This window comes from Polyodon spathula, chromosome 6 (genome assembly GCF_017654505.1).
Source record: "Polyodon spathula isolate WHYD16114869_AA chromosome 6, ASM1765450v1, whole genome shotgun sequence".
NCBI classification, from domain to species: domain Eukaryota; kingdom Metazoa; phylum Chordata; class Actinopteri; order Acipenseriformes; family Polyodontidae; genus Polyodon; species Polyodon spathula.
In genome coordinates this window covers 24,333,690-24,348,834 of record NC_054539.1, presented here as the reverse complement: position 1 = coordinate 24,348,834, position 15,145 = coordinate 24,333,690, and the positions used below count along the sequence as shown (strand labels likewise).

General features: G+C 35.1%; 1 protein-coding gene across 2 annotated transcripts in view; it reads right to left on the bottom strand.

The window, feature by feature from the left end:
• The window catches only part of LOC121317050 (serine/threonine-protein kinase PAK 5-like), a 115,629-nt gene that overhangs the window by 25,390 nt on the left and 75,094 nt on the right, over nucleotides 1-15,145 (bottom strand). For both annotated transcript variants that reach the window (XM_041252616.1, XM_041252617.1), the window contains one exon: nucleotides 3,131-3,919. In XM_041252616.1, the coding sequence (XP_041108550.1) occupies nucleotides 3,131-3,919 (789 nt within the window). The remainder of the gene's footprint in view (nucleotides 1-3,130; nucleotides 3,920-15,145) is intronic.

Genomic DNA, 15,145 nt, shown 5'->3' with positions numbered 1-15,145 from the left:
ATAATCCTTACAAATCCACTTTTTAGAGTTAATATTACTATAATCATTTGTTACACTACATTTTCTTGAAGTACTATACCATTACTTTAGGAAAATAAGTATTCCTATATGATTAAATGCATTGGACAACTATCTAATACTAGTGGAATACCAGTAAAGTAGTGCTGGGACAAATATGGATTTGTAAGTCTGAATATTCTAATATACAATTTCTAAGTTAGTAATAGGAAAAACAGCATTGCGTGGGATTTAAATATATGCTGTGCAAAAGTTTTAGACATTTCTACTACCACTGAATCAACCACCATCACAAAGTGCTTTACAGAGGTAGGCTGTGAACTCTGCATTATATGCAGAGTCACTTACAATAGGACATTGATTTAACATCTCATCTGCAGGATAGAACTCAAGGAGGTTAAGTGATTTGCTCTGGGTCACACAGTGAGTCAGTGGCAGAGGAGGGATTTGAACTGGTTACCTTCTGGTTACCAGACCTGGATTTTAACCACTGGACCACATTGCCTCCTCTCCCCCATACCTCAATCTGGGTAAAGTGGGTGGGAGCAGCGGGGGCGTATAAGTACTGCCTGCACGGGACAGGAGAGAAAGCTGAATGAAAGGGAGGGTTCAGGCACAGGGCGGAGCAGAGTTACTTTCACTTTCAGATATTCTGTAATTTTTAGTAGCTGGACAAAAGTAGCTGACAGCAATTACATGGGCATTAAGATATTCATATATCAATTGGATTGTTAGGGGACTTTGGAAATAAATTACCTACCTGCTTAACTTTTTTAGTGGAACAGTATTTGAAAGGCATCGGCTGCAATGTTTTCGAAATCCTATTCTTTTACAGTTCAGACACAAGTACATTTAAAAGCTTTCAATCCAGGAAAACTATACATGGCAACTGTGAAGACATCAAAGTTATTCAGCTGATCTGAACATTTTGTTATACTTTCATAATACAGTATTTACAAGGCAATCCATAATGATTTGTGGCAAATCGTGGAAAAAAAAAAATATATATATATATTTCTGGCATGTGGTCGCATTTTTCATACAACTATTTTGCAAAGCAACTACCGTTACTTGCCGATACTCAGGTGCCGACAATTTCTATGAAACTGAAGATCTTGTTTGCGTGAGGTTTCTGGAAAATCGCATGAATGAAAACGAGGCCACGCACAAGTGATCAATTTTTCAGTCCGTTATCAGCAAAAGCTATTTAGGGTCAGGCGGAAAAAATAGCATAATCGGGTAACCTGAACCACATATTTTTTTTATTTGGCCTTATGTATTTTGTTCATTTAAGTGTTTAAATTGAATAATTCAGGAAGGATTTTTTTAATGTGAAAGTCAGGAAATAGTGGAGCTGCTTCAGAACCTCAGCTCCAGCTCTATGCTCTGGAGCGCTCCAGTGACCCAGCTCCAGCATGGTCAACCCTACATTAAAGTCTCCAAGTGCTTGTGGAATGGTAATTCTTTCAGAAAACCACCAGTGGGTGCTCTTCTGGGGGAAGCAGATCATGATGGATCAAACCCACAGAGAGGCACAAAGTATTATGACAAGCAGTAGACGTACAACAGTGACCAAAATCACAAAAACACTGGACAAGACACATCAGTTTCCACTAACAATGTGCTGGGAGCTATTTCCTCATAAACCTAAATTCAACTTACCAGGTCTACCTATGAACCAACTGTAAAATCACTGGGCTATATTCAGTTGATCTAAACATTGACAAATCTAAATATTGCTGCTGCTAGAACATTCAATTCAGGGTATCAAAGTTTACCCTGCAAAGTCACTACCTACAATGGTTTCTGACAAAGAAGGCTTTGACACTGCAGGGTCAGCTTTGTAAAAGTACTGGCCCAAAATAGTTATTTTTCTTGCTTGATACCCGTGAGTGAACTTGACCTAGAGAATCACAATCACAGTTGTGTACCAAGTATGAGGCCACAATCTCAAAGAGTTAGGTCTTTGCCATCTATTAATCAAAAAGTCACATGACCCCAATATGGCAGCCATCTTGCGTAAGGGGTCAAATTAAAGGGTACCACTACATTCCTCATGAAGAGTTTCCATAACAATGAAATCATGAAGTTAGCGTCTAAAATGAAATGAAATATTAGTGGAAGTAATGCTGCGGTTGTTTGTTGACAAAAACAAATAACCTCCCCTCATGGAGATGCTTAATTACTACTTCAAAATGGTTATTTGTCTCATACAATAACCATGATCAAAATTGACCTAGAAAGTAATAAAATACAGCTGTGCACAGAGAATGAAAACAATACCTCAATGCTTTAGGTCTCCCATCCAGAAACCAGCAAATCAAATGACCACAATAAGGTTTTTTATTACAGTATATTTACCACCTATATTTTATCTATGCATTACAATCACCCTTTCAGCAGAATACTTAGTCTCTTAGATAATTCCCAGCCACCCAATTGCAATCAATTAAAATATTGTTTTGTGAGTGTTGGTAATTGACCATGTTAGAATATTGGGAGTAATGTCCCCTTTACCTTTATCAGCGTAATTTGATTCTTGTCCAGTCACTCAATGTCAATGTTTTTCTATTTGTCAATTGTGTGTTCACATTTGGTAACCTTTCATGTATTACAATGTAAAGGTTTCTGAGTACTGTTGTATTCTTAAAAATCATATAAAAAGTGATTTTAATAACACTGCATGTATCTTGCATTGTTAGTGTGTACCTTTGTGAACTACGAATTAACCAGCTATCTAAACCATTGGAGAAAAAAGCCAATGAAGAAAGATAGGTATGCTGAATTTTCAATGAAAGTTCACTTTCAGTATTGCTGGATGGCAACATGTGCACCCATGTCTATCATGCTCAAAAGACAGAGCATAAACAAGAATGCAAGTGGCTTACCAGTGTAAGGTAATGAAATGAAGATGTTAATTTTATGATACACAGATTTCTTCTGGAAAATATACAAACCCCCCGCTGTAAACTATATTAGCAAGCTTTTGAACTTACTGATCCTAATTATAGTATCAGGTGACCTGGGTACAATCAACAAAAGCCTCAGTTTAAAAAAAAAAAAAAAACATACACATTACTTATACTAAGCATAAATGGTTGATCACCATTACCTTTGGAATACCTGAGGCAGCCATGGTTTCAGAGAGACGAGGATAGGTGTATGAACTGTATGCATGACCCTGCTGTGTTGATTTAAAAGCGCTAGCTCCATATGGCAAATTAGGTTCCTGCAGGCCAGATCCTGACTTGGACCGCTGTCTAATGGCTGTTTGAGGGCTGGTCTCGGTTACATAGGATGACTTTGGTCTCTTCTCATAATCTTCTCTTGGGGGCCCATATCCCCAGTCACTATCTGAGTAATCAATTCTTTCACTATGAATGGAAGTCCTTGAGGGTGTGCCTTGAGGTTGCTCCCTGTAATGAGGATAACTGCTTGTAGAACCCCTATAATTGTCCCAATTTGCCCCAATAAGTTCTGCTGATTTAATCTTTGTCTCCATGAAAGTGTGGTAATCTGGTGGCATTTTAGAAAAGTCTGACTTTTGGGGCATAGCATCCGGATAAAAAGGATCTGCCCCTCTAGTTTTTGTAGAATGTCCATTTTGTTTAGTTGATTTGTAGTGTCTGCCCCAGTCCTCTTCAAAACTACCCTTTTCTCTAAAGGGCTCCAAAGGAAAATCTTTAGCTGTGTCCAGGTCGCATGAGTATCTGGAGTAGTAATGACTGAAGCCATTTTCTTCAGGGCGCTCTTGAATGTGATTGGAGTGATTTGACTGGTACGGTGCAGGAGGACTTTCCTTTCGTAAAGAGTTTGAACGGGTTACAGAAATGCTGTCAAAGTCTTCTAGCAAGCCATTGATGGAGGCATCTTTCTGAGGTCTGTTTCCTCTTACTATGGTCTGCAAAAAAAAAAGGACTGATTTAATAATCATCTTAAGATCGGTCACATGACTAAAGCTCTTCAGCATTGAACTTCTTTCTTTTTATATACAGGTTTGATTTAATCAAACATTTTTGGGGTTAAATAAATTAAATATTTCAAAATGTTAGATCTTTATTATCTGGAAAACCCTAATATGGCAGACAACTTGTGTGACATGTCAAAATTAAGGTTATCACTAGTTTATACCCCAGGAGATTTCATCACACTGAAAATAAGAAGTTTGAAATCTGAAATGGTTCCTGAGATAATAACAGTAGCAAAGGCATCAAATTAGCATCAGGTTTTTAAAAATACATATATACTCCCTTAACAGGGATGTTTAATTAATATACAGCAAATTCAATGAGGACCATTAGATTTGTGTGTGTAACCTTTGTAAAGTTCTGAAAAAAGTTGTCTTTACAGGCCATCAAAGAAAATGAATACTAGTAAGGATATATTTAAAGAATATACTGCTATCACAGAGAGAACACAAAAGTGAAAATTCTAGCTTTGAAGAATTAAATCACTTGCCAGGTTTGGCAAGTTTTATCGAATGCCCTGTTATATTTACAAGGCATTCTCTTATACCCTAGAAGGGGACTTTCACAGTAATGTATTGTTTCCTAATAAGTTACTGTCAGTCACAGACCTGAGCTAAAGCAAAATTACTTGCGGTATCCAAGCCAGGTTCTCAGTTTGTGCAAGAGATAAGACTGGTGAAGAGGCTGCATCAAGTGATAGAGAGAGTGGCCAGGTTTCCATGCAGATTAGACAGTCGATACTCTCTCTCCACAGTCATTATTTACATGATTCATGTGACACCAAGCACATTCCATGCGCTATAGCAAGTGCGCGTCTAAAACACTGTATGAATTTAAGGGGTGGGTAAAAAGCTATACAATTGTTTTTGCATAGAAACCTGTCCATAAGTCGTACATTATGATTACGAGACTTGCGACGTAACTTCGCACAATGTCTTACTGTATGTAAAGGCCGTACCACCAAGAAACCCTTTATTATCTGAGAGGTTCTTTGACCAAATAGGAAAAATAAAGTATACAGTAGGAGGGATTTAGAGACCTCTTCATTCATTGATTTTTTTTTTTTATGTAACACCATTTATAAAAGAACAGTACTTTATATTTTGGTTATTCTACAAGTGAAGTCGTAAAAAAAAAAAAATTGACGCTACTACAAATAAAAACAAATGCAGCCCTTTGCATTACATAAATAACCTAAATAAATGACAAAGCCATTTGCTTATATAATAGATATTTTTGTTCATCGTTTTACACTTTTGTTATCTTCGCGTTTGGTGATCTGATAGCCAGTTGCTTTAAGTTTAGCCTTTTCTGTCCCTTAGCTATATGATACAATACACTTGACACTAGCCTTACGTGCATCCTATGATTGTGGCCATAAACACGGGTTTAAAGCTGCTTTACAAATCAATCAGTGCAGAGACCCGGGGTTTGGAATAAACGACTGACTTTGCTTTTAAGATTGAATATATATTACAAAAGCATAAATAAGTGCCACACAGTTATTTAAAATAAAGAAAAAATACTGGTAAGCAATGTTATAAACTATTTATTTGTGTATCTGCTTTGCTTGTTTTTTTTTTCTCACAACTTACAGTACCAGAACACTGCAGTTTTTTAATCATATGACATCAAATGCAGTAGATCCAGGGGAAAAAAAGATATTCAGAATATAGTGTAAAATTCCATTGTCCAGGACTGTCGGCAAATAATCTTTAAAAATAAATGTAAAAACAATTAAAATTACACTGATCACTTAAATTGGTGACAAATAAAAAATAATTGAGCGTTTGTGTAATTCGTAATTTTATTGGATGCAGAGCTCCAGATAAAAGATGGGGTGGGGTGGGGTGGAAAACACGATATACTATACAGGGCATCGTGGTAATTGAAGTTCTGTGCTGGTGATGACCTCATAATCAAAACGAATAAAGAAAACAAAAAGAAACATGCACGATAAAAATAGTCAAAAAATAACCAAACCACCAAAGACAACATTTACCTGTTAGATGCTCTAAAATGTGGCTTGAAAATCACCATCTGGCAACACTGATCATAGGGGTAGCCTAAAAGTCATATGCAAGATGCATGCATTACCTATTAAATGTTACCTCAAGTTCAATGTACAAACAAAATGTGAATTTGTATAATTTGTTTTAGAAAAATCCAATTTTAATTACTGTTCTGTAGGACTACACTACTGTATGTAAGGTTGGTGGTAGTGCCAGCATATTTTACTTCAGCCTTGCATAAACATAGCGCAATGTTTGATGTTATACAGCCATCCTTTTTAGATTTTTTTTTGTTAGGAAATGAGTCCACATGACTCTGCTTTGCAGAATTTAAGTGGCTCAAAACCTCTGTGTGCTTCTGCCCTATTTTATTTTCTGTTAGCAGTGCTCGCATTACAAATTCTCGTGGGAAGTGATTCTCGCGAGATAATAGCCGACATTTTCCAGTATACATTTCCCTGAATCAGTTTAACTAAAAATACTGGTGTCATGGGAAATAAGTTAGCCAGGAAATAAGTTAGCCGGTAAATATATTAGCGCTTGCCTTTTTGAGCCTTTCTACGCATGCGCGAATTTTAGAACTTAAAGGAAGGTTCTCTGGAGATTCATCGAAAATTACAGGACGTCATTTGTATTTTTTTGAGAAACGAAAACAAGTTTTGCATTGCAGATAGTATTTTTTGTTTAAATACGTCGTCGTCTTATTTATCGAAGTGTATTGCGGACAGATTTTTTTTTTTTTTTTTTTTTAAAGGTGACATTTATCGTAATGTAAATTTACGTTTCATTTGTATTATAAATACATTTTATCTTCAGGAAATTGCTTGCTGTATTTTATTTAAAAAAATGAATAAATATTTTAAAACATTTATTTGTCAGCGTAATTTATGTCTATGCATAGTTAAAATCACTACTTGCCAAATGTGTATTTCTTTTAAAAAATGTAGTTCGTGGACATGTCACGTACTGTGGGGTAAGCAAATAAGTGTTTATGTAAGCTCACTTTAACAGTTATATTATTTTCATGGTAAATTGCTCAGTGACTTTGAACCTTTTCAATAAATTGAGTGGGAAAGTGGGTACAAACACTTTTCTTCATGTAGAGAATAATGTTTTTGACGTAACCAAGTCTACATGGGATATCTAAACCTGTTAATATAGAAAACATACACTTTTTAGTGGAAGATGGTGTTTTAAAGTGTATTTATAATTTGAGAAACGCACAAAACGATTGGCTTCCTATACATACCGTCCTAAAATGCAGCTATAATCAAACATAAAGATATCATGAATATAATGTAGGTATCATATAGCATTCATTGCATACCATACAGTAACACTTATGTCTATATACATTTCTCGATAACAAAGATACCGGTATTTAAAAAATGCACTTTTATTAAAACAAACCAATACACACAATACAAATACACAATTCAAAATAACACAAAACAACATATACAATAACAACAAATGTGTAAGGGTGGGTATGGGAAGGGAAGGATTACATAAGGTGTGGTTTAATTACATGCTGGAGATTTTTTAGTAATATATCATTAACCAAATATTAAGCGCTTGATTGCGAGATAAGTGTCTGACACTTGACCGGCATTTCAAAACTGTCCGATAGCTTTCAATACTGTCTTATGACTGCAGTATATAGGCTAATTGCACATCAAAATAAATCGCAAGACAAATGCATAATGGTTTCTAATACAGTATCTCAACATATACACATTATACATGTATTTATTTCTCTTTCGCTGTATTATTTGTATGAAGAAAACCTAATATAAATATCTGCGGCGATTACAAATTTAAAATGACAACTCTGTTGCGAGTTTGCCACGTCTTTGTAAACTGGGAATTAAACAACACCTATTGTTACATACTATGTCGTATTAGAAACTGTGATTACACACCAATATAATGCACTGTGACAGGGTCTTCCTCGTGTCACGAGTGTGGGTAGCCGCTGTTCAAGCATACAGAGAGACAGATGTGATGTTGAAACGCCGGCACAGGCGCGCAGGTTTTTATTAACAAAGACAGAAAACTAAAGTAAAATAAAGGTGGTCATGTGACGTTACCGGCGATGGTAACGGACAGAGGACAAATACATCAAGCTGTACAAAGAGTGCAAAATAAAACACAGTGCAACAAACTATAAATCAAAAGGTGCCATGAAAATGGCAGGCCTTGCAGCAGCCCTGATCACAGCAATCGCTGTGGTTTTATACTGACGCTCCGCTGAGACATGCCCACCTGTCTGCTGGAACAGCTGATTGCTTTCAGCTGCTGTTCCACTCAGACGGGTAACCATCCCCAGCGGAGCGCCACAGCAGCTAAACAATTAATCAAATCAACATGTTAACAATTAACACAAAAACATACAATTTCACCATGTGCAGGGCCCACGCTTTGCCACATGCATATAAAAATAAATCGCACAACAAATGATACATTAATTCAGCTTATGTTATAACCCATATATAAAATAATGCATGTATTGTATTTATTTCTCTTTCGGTAATACTTGCAAATATATTGCAAGTACAAGTACAAAGAAAACCTATAATATAAAGTAGACAGCATATAATGTAAACTTTGTAAACTAGTAGCCTAAAGTTAACATATTATTAAATAATAATATGAAAAACATGTTATTAATATTACAGCAACGTGTTTTAGATTTTTACCACATATAGCATAGCTTTTAATAAAGACCCTGACTGGAAACATCACAACAACAGTCTGTTCTGAATAAAAGTACACAGACAGAGTGTCGATGGCTTAACCTTGCCTTTAAGCTGTAAGATTCACGTATGTGTAGAAAGGCTCAAAAAGGCAAACGCTAACTTATTTCACGGTTGACTTATTTCCCGTGACACCGGTATTGTTCTTCAATGCCTGATGAATATCGCAATGTCTCGGTATATTGATATTGTCTATCATCTACACCTTGAATTTCTACCAGCACAGAATTGAATGTTTGGTTAGGCACTTACTATGTATGTATGTATGTATGTATGTATGTATGTATGTATGTATGTCTGTATGTATGTCTGCTACATGTCTCTCCTAAAATATTTAAGTATGCTTGGTTATATGTTTAATAGAGCTCTAAAGGTGCTACAAATCGTAAAAGTATAGCAATATTATTATTATTATAAGAATATTATGTCGTGGGAAATGTGGGTGAGTGGAGTAGCCTACCAGTATTTAATAATGTACTGTTCTAAACATTTTGCCTAGATCTATTTTATATTATTAACCTAAGTGCTAGTATTTAGATCCATTCCAAGACTACATCAGAATTGCTAAAGCTACAGTTCTATAGGAAAACACACACACACACACACACATATATATATATATATATATATATATATATATATATATATATATATATATATTATATATATATATATATATATATATATATATATAATAAATATATATGCAGTCAAAAAATGTTTAGCAAATAACACAGACAGTACACAACACTATCTTATGAAATGTTGTATTTAATTATTATTATTTGTGTAATGTCTGTTACTTTAGGTTTTTTTTTTTTTTTTTCGTGTTTTCATTTGTTGGTGGCCAAATGAGGCAGTCTGCACTGTGAGTGTTTTAACACAACCTAAAAACTTTGTGGAAACCTAGTTTAAGAAAGCTGTAGTAGTTGGGCCAAGGCCAAATTGTAACTCAGACACAAACATTTAAATATACCCTCCTGTATTTTAATATTAATTAGGTGATTTGCATTTGGAAGGAGAATTTCTCCGGCTAAAAGAAAACTACATGGAAACACACACAACCCGAAAGTACTACCAAAATAGAGTAAGACAAAGGTAACACTTTTCTTTTTACATGGAAATTACCCCATAGATAAAGGACATATAATTACAAACAGGACTGCATTAATACTGAACATTAATTACACTGTGTTCCATTTGCAGGAAAAAAAAGTGGTCACGCTGCTCACCCTACCATACCAGCAATAAAAGCTTTGAAATGCCTGACTCACAAGTGGCTTTCTATTTCAAAAAGAATCTTCACATTTAATATAATGCTTTGATGGTTTACAACATACAGTCAAAATAACATAATATGAATAATAAATATAACGTAGTACTTAGAAATTATACCAGTAACAGAAAGTACAGTGGGTAACATGAATTAGTATGGATTTATTTTTGTCTTTTCCATTGTAATTAAAATATATATTTGTATCATCTGTTGATAAATCTAATTACTGTATTGCTGAAGTTGTTCTTGGAAAGTCCACTATATTATGGATAGACAACGAACACACTAGTTTATTTTTAAATCACTTACATGTACTGCAAAACTTTCCATATGTATACTGCTGATAGCATGGAGAATTATAGTTGTGACTTTCTGTAATCATTATAGCTGGTCTGCTATTCTTTTAGAACTTGTCAACCCCCACATGCTCATCTTTACCCATTACACATAATAAAATGATGTCTATAATAAGTGGAAACGTATTTTATAAATGAATTGATTTTTCTGTATAACAAATGTATCATCGATGAGTCTGCTTTATATTAACCAGACAACGGTATCTACCACTGTTATAAGATACAATTAACCCCAGCCTAACACTTAACCTAATTATTATTAACAATGTATTAATGTATAACCCAGCAAGTAGAAGTAATTACCATATTAATTGCAATGCAATTACTTGTAATTGTTGGACGTTAATATAAAGTGTGACCGATTTATCTGTTTACTGGTGACTACATGGACTTGCATGTGCTAAGATGCCAAGAAAAATATGATCCTTGGCTTGGGGTTCATACAGGATTAAATTACACAACCCTACTCCTAACCCTTAACATTTACAGTATCCCCAAACTGATGATGTCATAGGTTTATTGTACACCAGAGAGGTTATATTTCTATTTGGAATCCTAATACAGATTTCGTGAAACAGTACTACACATTTCCTACATATCCCGGACAAGAAGTCTCTAATTGTACATTACTTCTTATAATATGAATTCACTTAACACAAATTTCCTATTGTGTGTAAAGGATTTTGGGAAATGTATTGCTCGCAGATTACTGTCTCTGTGCTGTATTTTAGTGCTGTTGTATGAATTCTAATCCTATGATGCATTTCAAGTTGCCATAGACACAGTTTGAGTTACCACAGTGCTCCCGCATCAATGCAATATCCATGAAGCAGCATGTGCATTATCCTTGCAAAGAAAAGTGGAGGTGTTGAAAGTGGTGGATAATACACCATTCTACAAGAAAAAGAAACAATTTGTCATCCAATCTGAAAAACTGGGATACAATAATACAGGCCTATGAACAAAAAACTGTGGATGCAAGTCACCAGCGTTTCCAATTTGTGCAATACCTTGAGGTTGAGGATGCCGCCTTTGTGGTTTAAAAATACCTGTGCTCAGAATGGGACATGCAGATTTCAAAAGCAGTTCATTTGCAAGGTATCCTTTTTCAAAGTTCACTTACAACCATATTTTCAATAAAATGCACAGTACTTCTGTATGTATAATATTTTTCATTAATTGCAATTTGATTTCAGTGTTACTGTAACAACACAGACTGACAGAATGCAATTGTCTCCTGATAATAAGAACTACTAAGACGACACATTTTTTTGCTGGACCCCTCATATTTGTATTTATGAGAGTTGACTGTATATAAGGGAATACATATAGTTAAGACACAATAAAATAACTTTTACAGTGTAAAACAAGAAACTACTAAAACTGAATAATTTACATTCTCTTTACTGCAACTGTGGAGATTGTAAACTTGGTTGCTTTTCTGCAAGGAGAATCTGCTCCTAACCAACATATCATCAGCAAGCGCATACAAGCTCTGTGTGTTATTCTTTCATGTCGCTTCTTTTTGTTTCGGCCGCTCAGTCACACGCTGGGAAACCGAAACAAGAGTTGACCACTTAGAGTCTGGAGGAAGGGCTGCCCTCAGCCACGGATTTCCTGAGGTTTCCCCCTAAAAATTAAAAAATATAGGCACACCACTGTGCAATAATAACCACAACCTCTATTTCCCTAAAAACTGCACAACCACATTACTCCATATCAATAATCTATGTTAAAAACCTAACTGTAAAATCTATACCAGTAATGTGAAAGGTTAATTTGTATGCCAAATGACTGTCAACCTTTAGAATCATAATGCAACAACATCTTCACATCAATTTGAATTAGGGCCCAATACTTTCAAGTGCCAACTTTCATTTCCTTCTTTATTGCTTTCTGAACAGGTTTTCTGTGCTGGTCTGGATTCCAGTGACAGCAGCCATATTTCATGGTGTTCCGTCAGTGGTCTGTCCTCTGGTGATAAGACATAATGAATCAGCCAGCAAGAGCAGCTGTCTCCTCTAGGTAGCACAAAAGCAAATGAAAAACGATAGTTGCTCACAAATACAGGATTAACCTTGGTAATTATGAAGTGGGTAATTAACACTATTGCACTATTGCAATCATGGCCCCCAAAGCAAAGTGTACTGGCTCAGTCTGTACGACCCATTGTAGGAATTACTTTACTTACAGTACAATTAAAGCACCACTGATTTTATTTACTTGAAGCTAGCCACAGCGCTTCAACAGAAACATTTCGATCAGAAAACTGCAAAACTGCAGCTCATCCTGGATTATGTGCTGTGAGTGACACACACGCAGCTCATGTTTCTTTCGTTTTAGACTAAAAACTAGTTTTATTTTTATAGTTTTGAATGTTTACACGCTTTCTTTTGAAATGTTTATTTTATTATAGTTTTTCATTTTTTGAAGAAGTGCTTTATGTGTGGTAAATTAGAAAATAACCGCTTTTCTGTTTAACTGTTCATTTAAATACAACGTTTCGGCTGTGCAGATGTTTGATATGATGTGCTTGAATAAAACTTTTGAGTTGTATCTGATAGATTGGCTTTCATTTTAATATTGATGTTGCTTAAAATGTACAGTGAAAATGACTGCCGTTGGCAGTTGTAGGTATGAGTGTAGTCCATAAATGTACATTGTGTGTGTGTGTGTGTATGTTTTGTACAGCCTTTCCGCTGGAGATTACATGAGATTAAGTCAGAAGAACGGGATTTTGACTGCAGAAATCTCGTTAGCCACAAGGACGATTCCTGCTCTGGTTTACAGCTATTTTTATCGTGAGAAAGCAATTGATCCTGCCCTTAAAGTCACGCTACCAAAAGGACATCCTTTTGCTGTTTCACAATGTATTCGCGTGACAACGTCACACAGTCATGACTGCAGAGTCAATTTTCACATGCATGCAAACCAAGCCACTGACTAGAGAAATAGTAATTAAAAATAAATCTTAAAAAAGAGGATGGAAAGAACAGATTATCGAGAAAAGTTGATCAACTCGATAAAAATGAACTACTTGAGTATAATAAAAGGAAAAAGGTTAAGAGTACAATTAATAATTGCATATTCAAAATTATTACCCCAATTTCAAAAATAGTTTGGAAGCATTTAGGTAAATTTCAGAATAAAATGGAAAAAATATTTCCGAAAGCGCCAATTGTGGCTTTTAGAAGAGATGCAAATTTAGCTGACATTTTGATACACAGTAGACATAAACGGATTGTAGACACATTAAAGGATACTAAAACCTGTAAGAACACATGTAAGGTATGCAAATATATTTGTAAAGATAACATTGAAATCACAAATAGAGAAAATATGTACTCAGTCTTAACAAATCTCCCATGCAAAACTAGCAGCCTTGTTTATGGTATATTTTGCCAAAAATGTAATAAAATTAAACATGTAGGAGAGACAGGTATACAAATTATACAAACACATACAGAATCACCTATCAAACATAAGAAATACAGAAGTAAATGAACCAGTGGTACAGCACTTTAAAAAGAACAAGCATATCATGAATGACCGAAAATTCGTAGTTTTAGAAAAAAATGAATTACGCAATGTACAATATAGAAGAATAAAAGAAAATAAATGGATAAATAAACTCAGTACCATGATGCCTGAAGGTTTAAATAGAAAGGAATAGAAGATCATTACATCATGAACTACACAGTATGTGGTGAATGACATCACAATCACATTAACAGATTTAAATAGAAATAAGTGAGTGTAGTTGCCATGACATCCAAAGCCTATAAGTATCGCTACTGTTTGCTTTCAAACACACTTTCTCTCTCTCTCTCTCTCTCTCTCTCTCTCTCTCTATATAATATATATATATATATATATATATATATATATATAGAGAGAGAGAGAGAGAGAGAGAGAGAGAGAGAGAGAGAGAGAGAGAGAGATAGATAAAGAGACTGTAAAACAAGAACATTTTGCGAGCAAGAAATGTTTGATAATTTTGCGTTTATTAAAAACCCGCAAAAATTAATGTGCCATGAAATATATTATTCATGCATGTGCTGTACATTAAAAGAAAAAGAAGCGCAAACAATTAGTGCAGCAAAAATGGACCTTGAAGGCCATTAGCGAAATTAAGTTGCCGCAAAAAAATCCTGTTTTACAGTATTCCTTCCCAACCACCGCACTGCAGATCACATCCACACCCTGAACACCCTAATTAATCAACACGTACATCACAAAAAGAAAGGTAAAATCTTTGTTTTGTTGACTTCAAAAAGGCATTCGATTCAATCTGGCACCCAGGGCTCTTTCTTAAAATCCTCTAGCGTGGTATAGGAGACAAGGTGTATGATGTTATCAAATCAATGTACACAGGAAACAAATACAGTGTGAAAATCAATAACAGAAAAACTGACTTCTTCACCCAGAACCAGGGAGTGAGACAGGGCTGCAATCTGAGTCCACACTATTTGACATTCATATCATCCAGCTGGCTACAGAATTAGAGCAATCTTCCACCCCCGAACGTGCTCTATATGATACACAAATAAAGTGTCTGCTCTACGCTGACAACCTGCTCTTACTGTCACCCACTGTCTGCAATAGAAACTGGCCATACATGAGCAGTATTGTAAAACCTGGGCTTTGGACATTTTTTTTTTTTTTTTAAAAAAAAAAAAAAAAAAAAAAAAAAAAAAACAGACTTTAGGGTAAAAAAAATACAAATTTAGAATAAACAACAACACACTAGAACACACAA